Source organism: Salvia hispanica, chromosome 1, assembly GCF_029641045.1.
Source record: "Salvia hispanica isolate PSC_SH4W2 chromosome 1, Shi_PSC_v1, whole genome shotgun sequence".
In the NCBI taxonomy this organism is placed as follows: Eukaryota; Viridiplantae; Streptophyta; class Magnoliopsida; order Lamiales; family Lamiaceae; genus Salvia; species Salvia hispanica.
This window is the reverse complement of record NC_142692.1, coordinates 26,421,357-26,433,437: the sequence shown is the minus strand read 5'-3', so window position 1 is coordinate 26,433,437 and position 12,081 is coordinate 26,421,357. Positions and strand designations below refer to the sequence as shown.

The window sequence follows — 12,081 nt, the reverse complement described above, 5'->3', positions numbered from 1 at the left end:
AAGACGCTACATTTAGCAATATAAGGGTGAAATAGTAACAAAATAGGGGTAGAAAATTGGACTTTCACCTGGATGTTAGAGAATCGATTCCTGGGTGGTTGTAATCTATAGTAATTCCGAATCAAAAAAATCTTTATTTAGAGTTTAATTTCTAAGATAATATAAGTAGTGTGTTTTAAAAAGAATAACTAAATTAATTGAGTAGTAAAAATAATTAAAGTTTAGAAATTGATAGTTGGGAGCATCTAGACGAGATGAGGAGTAGTCAGTAGTTTGTATTTTAGTACCTAACTATCCAGCTGGATTTCAGGTGGAACCTCGCTGTCTTTCCATAAATCAAGTGCCTAAATTTCTTCTCCATTTCACCATGATTTCATATTCAATAGGAGTATTTTCATGATGCAATAGTGTGTAATCTCATGACCCTTTTGCCGATATTACACAACAATTTATATATACTTTTTTACTCCATAAATAAAATTATGAATCGATTTGTTCATCAGAAAATAATTATACGGCAGTGAAATAGAGCGATAGAATTGGTGATTGAACACACAAAATGAGTATATGTGAATTATTATTCACAAAAAAAAAGTAAGTGAAAGTTATACATAAAACAGACCATCAATCCCTCTCCAAAAATCAAACAAGTAGTAAATTTATATATAAAAAATACATAATTTGACATAATTGATAATTAGCATCACCGGAGAAGTGGTCTTCAGCTCCGGCAGCGAGTGATGGCGCTGCAGCCGCGACGGTAGGGATTGGCCTGTGCGCCGGGGCGGCAATTGTAGTACGATGCGCCGCGCCGCGAGCAGGGGACGTTGTTCCTCTGTAGCGCACCGTAGCTGATGTAGCGCCTCGTGGCTAGGATGCGCCTGTTGGACTCCGAATCGAGATCGAACTCGTCGTCTCCGTCGGCCAGACACTCAGCGATGGTCCCCCTGCACCCGGATCTCACCGCCGGCATCATCCATCCGTTTTGGTCCCCACCTGCCGACGCTTGCGGGATTAGAATTGATGCGATTAAGCAGAGTGCTAGTAGCAACTTGAAGGCGGCTGCCATTTCGAATTGAAAGCGGTCGATTCTGAGCACTGATTTTTGCGGAATTGTTGTGTAGCAAAAGGGTTTCTCTCTCTAACTTGTTGGAGATGGGGGAGAGCGATCGCTAAATTTTAAAAGAAAAGTGGGATAAATAATTGAGGAGAATTCTCTTTTCTGTATATAACTACTCATTTTTAACCCACTAAATTAGTGAATTAATTTTCTAAAAATATTGAAGACGGATTTTTCCAGTCATAAATATAATACTGGTCATTCACTAAAATTAAAACTTGATAAAAGCCTTTAACATTAACATAGCTACCAATACCTCCACGACAAAAATGGAATTTTGTAAATATTCCCATTGTTTTGCATCCCCTCTTTTCCATTTTAAAACATTATGAAATTTTGAAAAATTTGAGGTGTCTACAGTACATTTGTTGCGAAATAAATTTTCACTTTTTTCTTTGTTTTATTGATATACTAGTACTAAGGTACAAATCAAAGTATTAAATATTGCCATTATAGTAGTATTAAAATTGTTGAGAAAAGAGAAGCATTAAAGATATTTGGGTCCAAGATTAGAACATTTAATCATACATTGTTCCCATTAATCATACATTGTTCCCATGTTCGTGTTGTTCCAAGGGAACATTCATTGTAGAATCTCAAGAGTTCCCCAATATCCTATAAATACATGGGTGTTGGGAACCATATGATTATCAAATGCAATACAATCAATAGTCTTACAATACTCTCTTCTCCTCAAATATGTCATCTGAACCACTTAACAAAAATATTTAGTAGGAGTAAATATTAGCAAAAGATGTTTATGAATAAAGTATAAAGGGAGATAGCGTTTCCTTTTAAAAATTAGAAAAAGTGAAAGTGACCGTTGATGGGGTCAGGCGGCCAGTCGACCATCAATTTCGTGAGCTCCACCTTGTGTTCATATTAAATTGTTTAATTCAATTCTCACCTATTGTATGATTATTTTCGTTCGATGCGAAATCTTAATAAAAATTTTTTTTGAAAAATGAACGCTCCCTCCATTCGCACTCAAGATTAAGAATAATTATTATGTGGAGTAAGTGAAAGAAAAAAATATAATTAAATATTTTATTTAGGAGATAAGAAAGAGAGATTAATTTTTAAATATAGAAAGTGAACATCTTGAATGCGTCAAACTAAAAAAGAAATATGAACATCTTGAGTGAGATGGAGGGAGTATATTATATGTTATATGCAGTGTTCAAAATTATCTAAATATTGTCTTCGTCGCATACAAATAAGTCATTCGTAGACAACAAAGTTTTAATGTGTAATTGGTAAAATGATAGATAAGTTAAAAAATTAGTGAAATAATGTTAGTGGATAATGGACTCACTCACATCATTAGTAATGTTTGTTTATGTAGAAAAGTTTCTATATTTGAAAAAAGAATTATTTCTATGGGACGACGGAAATTAAAATACTTCATGATCTATTTCTATGAGACGGAGAGAGTATATTGTATTGCACTTTAAATAAGTACTCATAAATTAGTAACAAATCTATTTCCCATATTCACAGTGTATTATGAAATTTATTTTCTTCTGATTAATCATATAGTAAGAATTAGACGCACAAAGTTATTGTAAGGTCGATCAGTCTTCCAACCCGTGAACGAAAGCGCGGAGCCCCAATGGGGCGGGTCTCGGGTTCGAGCGTTAAATGTGGCGGCCCAAATCATAAAAGTAGTATGTATGCAGTAGGATTGCCAATTTTTGACATGACACGAAAATCTAACACGAACACGCACATAATTAATGGGTTTGAATAAAACCGAATTGAGTTTGTGTGTTATTAGGTTGGCTAGCTCTCGTAATTACAGGTTGGATTCAGTTGGGTTCGGTTAACCGATTAGAAATAAAATAATTATTTTTAAAAAATCGTACTTTTGTTTTATTCTTTAGGTTTGTTTAAATCAGCTTTTAATTATATACATATGGTTTAATCATATAATATCTTTTTTTTAATTATGTAATTCAGGTTCGTGGTGTTATCATGTCGTGTAAACCGAAATTATCGTGTAAGGGTGTGTCTGGTAGGCTTGAAACACCTTGAAACACCACTGTTCACACCCATTTTCCACCGTTTGGTAGCTCATATACAAATCGCACGACCCGGTAAAACCAGTCGGCACTACAAAAAACTGTCAATTTACTAGCAAAAATTAGTAGCAGATATAATATGTTGCTGTTAGTAGCAGATTGGAGGCGGAATATCCGCTAGTAACTGTACTAGCGAAATTAGTAGCAAATTTATGATAGATTTTGATTCCTCAATCACGGATCATAATTAGCAGCGTATATAGCAACACATTGATAGTCACTAGTAATTAGCACCGAACAAATGTTGCTAGTAATAAATTACTAACAATATTGCAGTGGATTGATATTCACTAGTAAGTAGCAACGGACAAATGTTGTTGGTAAAAATTTACCAACGGAATTACAACAGACTCATTTGCACTGCTAGTAGCAACAAACAAATTTCGTTGGCAATAAATTACCAACAATATTGCAGCGGATAGATATTCACTAGTGAGTAGCAACATACAAATGTTGTTGGTAATAAATTACCAACAAAATTGCCACGAACTAATTTGCACTGCTAAGTAGCAACAAACAAATGTCGTTGACAATAAATTACCAACAATTTTGCAACGGATTGATATTCACTAGTAAGTAGCAACATACAAATGTTGTTGGTAATAAATCAACAACAGAATTACAACGGAGTAATTTGCACTGCTAAGTAGCAACAAACAAATGTCGTTGGCAATAAATTACCAACAATATTGCAGCGGATTGATATTCACTAGTAACTAGCAACATACAAATGTTGTTGGTAATAAATTACCAACAGAATTACAACGGACTAATTTCCACTGCTAAGTAGCAAAAAAACAAATGTCGTTGGCAATAAATTACCAACAATATTGCAACGGATTGATATTCACTAGTAAGTAGCAACATTTAAATGTCGTTGGTAATATACTACCAACAGAATTACAACAGACTAATTTCCACTGCTAAGTAGCAACATACAAATGTCACTGGTAATAAATTACCAACAATATTGCAGCGGATTGATATTCACTCTTAAGTAGCAACATATGAATGTCGTTGGTTATAGATAACCAACGGAATTATAGCAGAACAATTTTCACTAGAAGTAGTAACAGACAAATGCCGGTATTAAATTACCAACAAATTAGCAATAGTAAATGGTCAACGACTAGTTAAAAACAAAAAATTGCATTGGTAATAAATATAACAAAAAGTTGCAAAATATTACTACCTTTGTATTTTAAAATAGCAACTTTTGTCGTTTTAGTCTGTCTCTTAAAATTATAAACTTCTGACTTTCTCTTCCTCTCACTGATTTTACCAATTTTTCTCTTCTTCTCTTACTTTATCAATTGTGCATTAAAATCCGTGCCCTTTCAAAAGTTTATATTTTTCCAATTGTGCATTAACCCGTGTCGTTTCAAAGGTTTCGATTTTTAAAATACGGAGGTAGTACTTAATAATAACTCCGAATTATATTATTATTATTGTTGTTGTTGTTGTTGTTGTTGTTGTTGTTGTTATTGTTATTATTATTATTTGCATTAATTTAGTATAATTACGATATATTAATAATAAGAAGAAATTTTCTATCATACTCCCTTATTAGTATACAAGTGATTGATTTTCCCTTTTATGTTTGTTTCACCACTAATGATTAATTTTCCTATTTCACAATCCATAACTCATTATTCTCTCTTTATTCCTCCTACTGATTTTATTCTCTCTCATTTAATTCAATAGTATGATTTTCTAAAATATAGTCTCCACGAGAAACCAATCATTTAAAATAGTCACATGACATTGCTAATGAAATTTATCATAATAGTTACAAGATATGTCGCTCATGAAATTTATATTATGAAATTTATTGCTATTTGTTAATAATGAGTTATGTATTCTCTTTCTTTCTCATTATAATGAGGTTTTTGAATAAAACTAGTAAGATAACTATGTACATGTATATATTATCTTAATTCATAGTGACCAATCATTAATTTACTAATATTTGGGTAAATTGTAAATTTTGAAAATTTTTATTTATACTATAATTTTTTATTATAATTGTAAAAACATTGATCCAGATTAATGATCTACATTAAAGTAAATTAAAATTGATATATTGGGGTTATTAGGTTGACAACTTAATCCTAGATGAATTGTCATAGTTACAAAAACGACACTGTTATTATATAGTATAGCATATTCCACAATATTTAAATCATTGAATAAATAACAATCCTTCAAACTATATCCTTAAAGTCATCGAATTATTAAAAATTAAATATAACAAACTAATGACAAAATAAACTAAAATATTTAATTAATAAATTATTGTTAAGAGGAGAAGTGATTAGTGTATCTACGTAATTTAGTAATACTCTACGCAAATTTCCTTTTCTTTTTTAGTCAAAAGTTTTAATGTAGTAGTTATTTTTACGTGTTATACTTATAAACTATAAATAAGATTACACGCCGACTCTAATTGGAAACTTTCATGTAATCAAATGCATTAAAAAAATAAATAAAATACTATTAAAAAGTAAGAAATAAAGTATAAAATATTAAACAAAATCTTGGAGCAGCTTCGGCAACAATATTTATTCATTTAATACTGAAAAACTATCTATGGATTTCAATTAACTAAAATCATAGTAAAATTATAATATTCTTTAAATTAAGAGATATGATAATCATTATAGCTTTCAATATAATACCTTCAATTTAACCTACTAAGCAAGCCCACCAATAGCCCTAATTAGACATACTAAAACCTAAATATTCGTAGTATTTAATTAGCTCAAATAGCACACAATTTTTAGAGATTTGCTGCAGCCGCGACTCCCCTTCCTCTCACGGTTCTGCCTCTCCTTTCTCTCACGGTTCTCCATCTTAAATCTTGTTTATGATTTTGCTAAAGCATTATATATACAAATGTTGTTGTGAATTTTGATTGCTTTATATGAATATCATACACATGTGGTTGTGAATTTTGATTGCTTTTGTCCCTTTGTTGAGTAAGAAGAAGACTACACTTTTTAAAAGTTACATATTATTATTATACTATATTATTATTATACTATAAAAAGCTTGAAATTTTTTTAAGATGTGGACATATTGTTGTGCAATATAAACTACTTTGTAACTGTGTTGATCAGATTAGTTTTTGAGTTTCAAACCAGCAAGTAATTGCAGGGAGACTATTGTTAATCATTTCTGAAATTAATCACGAATGAACAACTTATATACCCAAAGTGGACCTGTATTTACTAAAGTTCCACTATGCACAGTATATTGTTTTGATTCTACACTACATATGGTACCAGTCATTCGTACTTTATGAAATATTCAGAATTGAATATAGGTGATTAGAGTCCTATAAGGCACACCCCTGTCCACCTAAAATATGTGCAATAGAGGATTTTACGTGTCATTTTCTTACTACAAAATTGTCTACATGTCAAGTACTACAACATATTTTTTAAATTGATTGGTTTATCTACGAAAAAAGTTGAAAGAAGTTGTTTTTTTTAATGTTTATACTCAATTTTATAGAGTATACTTATGTCGTACATGGATTTGGATCTAATATCAAATACATATGTAATGGGACCAGCCAACAAGTAGACCGTCAGTGGCAATATGAGACGAAACATAAATTTATTGCAGAGCATGAGCTGCGAATGAAACTAGAAGAAGAAGTGAAGTTGCTCAAAGAAAGGGTGGATCAATACATGTTGGAGCAGACCCAACACTTGAGCCACTCTACTGCCCAGTCTGGTCGTGATGATTCTACATGATTAGGAGATTGTTATTTGCTTTTAAATTTACAGTCTATTATAATTTAAACTCATAAACGTATTAGACTTCATATGGTTTTTTTTTTTTGGAAAAATACATTATTTGCTTTTGGGTTTTAAATACATTATTAGTTTATCAATTATTATTGTTGTCTACAAATTGATGTTCTTTATTTGATAATTGTTGGTTTGTTGTAAGTTGTTTGTTTTAATTGGATAAGTAAACGAATAATTGAAACAATAATGTGTAACTTGAACTTAGTAACGGAATACCGATTGGTGATTTTTAAAAAAAATTATCACATTAGAGGCGAATTGGGCTAGCTGCTAATTCGTTAGTAATATATAGTAGCAAACTGAGTATGTTACTAAACTTTTTGATTCGTATTTAGCACCAACAATTTTAGGATGGATTAGTGTGCTGCTAATCCGTTGCTAACAATTTGTAACAAACTACGTTTGTTGCTAATTTTTTCGATCTCTTTAAAATAACAATAATTTAGGAGCGGATTTGGTGCATTACTAATTCGTTGCTAACAATTTGTAATGGACTCTGGTTGTTGTTAATGTTTTCGATCCCTTTTTGATGCCATCAATATAGGAGCGGATTTGGTGTATTGCTAATTCGTTGCTAATGATTTGTAACAGACTAAGTTTGCTGCTAACTATTTTGATCCCTTTTTTATGTCAATAATTTAGGAGCGGATTTGGTGCATTGCTAATCCATTGCTAACAATTTGTAGCGGACTAAGTTTGTTGCTAGCGTTTTCGATCCCTTTTTGATGCCAACAATTAGAAGCGGATTTGGTGCGTTGCTAATTCGTTGCTAACAATTTGCAACATACTTAGTTTATTGCTAAATTTTTTGATCCCTTTTTGATGCCAACAATTATCAACGGACTCATTTTGCTAATAATTCGTTACTAAAACATTAGTAGCACAATTTTGGTAGTTGCTAAATTTTAGCAGCAAGGAATTTAGAAGCAGCATAGATTTGTTGCTAATCCGCTGCTAACCCATTTTACTAGCGGAATTATGAGAATTAGCAACAAAAATTTTCGCTAGTAAATAGAGATTTTTTTGTAGTGCGGGTTTTCCGATGTGTACATACTACTATCAGCGGTTTCATGTTAACTCAATCTCGGTAGTGAGCAGGTATTAGAGATTGGGTTTTCAGGATTTGGCTGAAACGGTGGTGTATACCCATTTTTACCCTCCGAATTCTCCAATCGAAGCAACCATCACCCCCTTCCGTGCACAATTGAGCTGGTAAAGTGCACTTATCCGACAGACGCAATTTCAGAGCGGCTGCGTTGTGGAATCCAAATCCGACTCAGGTGTGTTTTGAATGTTCAATCTGTAGAGTTTTACTTCGATAAGGGTCCGATCTGTTTGGGATTACTTCATCGGGGTGGACGATGTCTTCGGATTTGATGAGTTTGGCGGTGCTCATGGTTTTGTCGCCGTTGAGCGGAATCTTCTAGCGGCAGAGGATGGTGTGGTTGGAGGGTTTGGCGGGGGGATTTTCTGGTAATGCGGAGGCTAGGGTGAGAAGGAAGAGGATGCCATAGATCTGACAATCCATGGCGTCCGGTGAATTTTGGGCTCTGTTGAGAAGAAAGAAGGAGGGTAGTATAGGCATGACATAATTATTTTCAAGGGTTTTCAAGTTGAACCAAACGACTGAATTGGGCTTAATAATATGGGTGGACTGAACCAAACAGATGATAATTGTGCCCATCAACTCTGGAAAAGTCCATTTCCAACAAATCCCTGAAAATAATTGTGGGAGCTACCATCCGAGCCCTAATTAACAGGTATGTGTTGTGTGCGGGTTTGAAGATAGTAGGTCGAGTTGGGGTTAGAGTTATGATTTTCTTCATATTTTCTTAATAGACCAGGTTCAGATTAAATCTTATTGACGATTAGATCGTTATCAAGTTGTCTCAATAACGATCCAACCCACGTGATTCATCAATCTAGTATTTATGCAATGAACTTGACTGTTAGAATTAAATCAACGAAAAATCTCACGCATTTCCAATGGGCTGAAAATCTGATTTATATATTGATCAAGTTATCAATTGATGCAATATGAATGGCTTAAATTCAGAGTGTAATTTCTAATATCAAGTATCGAGTACTACCCAACTCGACTTGATACCCTATTCAAACAATTCTAAAAGTTTGGGTGCCGGATCGAGTAAAGTTGATCTTCTATTTTGTTTTAAACCAGGGATCGTGATTGTTAGAGAATTCTGCACTAAATTTGCTAGGGAAACAAAAAAACTAAGGGTAAGATGCTCTCGAGAGTCCAATTTGTAGTAGAGTAAGTACAGTATGATTATAGTGTTCTGATGCTTCAAATACATGATTATTACATAGAGGCTTATTCATAAAGTAGCAAACACTAATAATACTTGGACCATAAAAATGCTTATATGCTAAGTTATGTTTTTCTTCCGAATTATTTTCTCAGCTTGCGGTTTCTGTAATTACTTAAAATAGCAACAAAAAAAGAGGGAAGATTAACAGAATTCAACAGCATAAAACTAATTGGTGGGGCTTTTCAATTAGGTGTAAACGCGTAGCTCACTGTATTTTCCTAACAACAGCTGTTTATTCTCTTTGGACATAGCATGCCACCTTATTTTATTTATTTATGGAAACAACTATATATCTTTCAAAAGACAAATTTTTTTGAGCTAAAAAAAGAAAAATAAATGGATTCCTTGGATTACTACAAATATTCTCTAAATATATCGGGTAATTACATATAAAAGGTTGTCGTTTGTGACTTTGATGCAGTGACGGATCTACACAGCCTGGCCCCGGACCTCGAATCCCCCTTATACCGCCGTGCTCCGACCGTATCCGCCCCGGAGCGAGCCGCCGAGCCCTGACTCCGTCTCCCGCTGTACTCCAATCGTCCGCCTCAATTTAATTTCTGAAACAGTGAAACTGAAAATTGGGGAAGAAGAAGAAAAGTGGGCTGGATTTGTTTTGGGCTCTTTAATTCATTATTGGACTGCTCTTTTATTTTGGACCTTTTAACTTAATAACTAAGTACCTAACAAACAATGCCAAGCCTAAGCCCTTACACAATTAGCCCAAACCCAAATCTTTACAGAAAGAGACTGAGAATTCACGCCTGGAATTGGAGGCTGGAGATTTTCGGCCGCCGCTGCCGGAGTTCTTCAGCTTGCCTTTCGCGATTTAGGTAAGAATTGATGTAAATAGGTGATATATCATACTATGTACTAGCCCAGAAATTGTTTGATGAAATGCTCGAAGGGAATTTCGTAAGTGAGTTAAAATTAAAGTTATTGATTTGAATAAAGAGAACATTTGTTTCAAAATAATTTTCTATGTGCCAATTCATTTCGTCAAAAACAATCATTCAGTTTATTATATAATTGTTTTAATTAATTGTTTCTATTTATTGCTTAATTAATTGGGCCAAAGATTTTGGTTTCTACCGCAAGAGATAAATCTTTCCCCTTGGTGTACCGTTTGATTGAGTTGACACTGATCCTCCCGGTTGCAACAGCATCTGTCGAGAGAGTATTTTCTTCCATGAAAATTATTAAGACATATTTGCGCAATAGAATGGGAGACGAATGTATGAATGATATCTTAGTTGTATACATTGAGAGGAGAATTTTCAAAAAAAATTGGAAATAAGACCATTCTTCGCCGATTTCAGGACACGGCGACTCGCCGGAAACAATTATCATCTAGTGTGTCGTAAGAGCAGACATTACATGTAAAATTATATATTTTAATATTTATATACTCCCTCCGTCCCCGATTAAGAGTCACACTTTTCCATTTCGATCCGTCCACAATTAAGAGTCACACTTCATTTTTACCATAAATGGTAGTAGGTCCCACATTCCACTAACTCACTTCACTCACATTTTATTATAAAACCAATATAAAAAAGTGAGCCCCACATTCCACTAACTTTTTCAACCAACTTTTCTTTACATTTCTTAAAACCCGTGCCCGGTCAAACTGTGATTGCTAATGGGGGATGGAGGGAGTATATTTTAAATTTCAGCCCCGGCTTGCTCAATTTTCTGGATCCGTCACTGCTTTGATGGATAGCAAGATGAAGTACATATTTTTCTATCATGATTGGAATGAAATTCCTCCATTTTGATAATACAAAAATACTAAGTACTACGACTACTAACTTATTATTATTAACAAAAAAAAATTTAAAAAAAAGAAAAAAAAGTATGACTCAGTTAAAACACACGAACATGGATAGGTTTGAATAGTGAACAGTATTTTGCATTTTAATGTCGCACGCGAGTACTTTACCATAGAAGATAGCACACATGATATGCATAAATAGAAGATTACTACTACAATTTACAAGGAATGTAAAAGGAGGAATGAAATATGAAATATCTTATTTAAAAACCATAAATTTTTTAGAATCAAATTTGAAAGTGGAACTGGAATTGGACGCCGATAGTGAACTTAATAATGTTGCCGGAGTTATATTTGATTAATATTGAAACAAAACTATTGAAATAATAACATGCATTGGAAACTCATGAAAGTATAAAAAAGATTGGCTGTTTTACCAACTTCATATATAGATTATAGTGGTGTGATTTTATGATCAACGTACATGGGTTAGAGTCTAGCTAGAGCTGTACATAATTGAAGAACAATATGGTTGTTTTGGCAGCTTGTTTATGGAAGGATTAGTTAAAATATAGTAATTGGGTATTTATCTGTTACGATCGTGATCTATTTTAATTAGCAGTATTAACTTCACGGGATCATAAAATTTAGCAATTGTGTGTACGTCTATTCGAAATGGTATATCCACAAAGATATAGTAATTCAATGATAGCATCACAAATGTTAAAATAGAGTTCAATTAAATATTAAACTCATCAATCTTGTGATGCTATAAGTATCAGAAGACAATTTCACGTACCACAAATTCAACAAATATGACTACCAAAACTATAATATTATTAATTCAATTCAATGATAGCATCACAAATGTTAAAATAGAGTTAAAAATAATAAACTCACGGATTTTGTGCTGCTATAAGTATCACAAGACAATTTCACATACCACAAATTCAAGAAA

The 12,081-nt window shown here is 33.0% G+C and overlaps 1 protein-coding gene across 1 annotated transcript; it reads right to left on the bottom strand.

Moving 5' to 3' along the window:
- Window positions 1-546: 546 nt before the first annotated feature.
- LOC125219447 (rapid alkalinization factor-like) lies at window positions 547-1,202 on the bottom strand. The gene has a single exon (XM_048121422.2). The coding sequence runs from the start codon at window positions 1,067-1,069 to the stop codon at window positions 722-724; it is 348 nt and encodes a 115-aa protein (XP_047977379.1). The 5' UTR covers window positions 1,070-1,202; the 3' UTR covers window positions 547-721.
- Window positions 1,203-12,081: the final 10,879 nt, after the last annotated feature.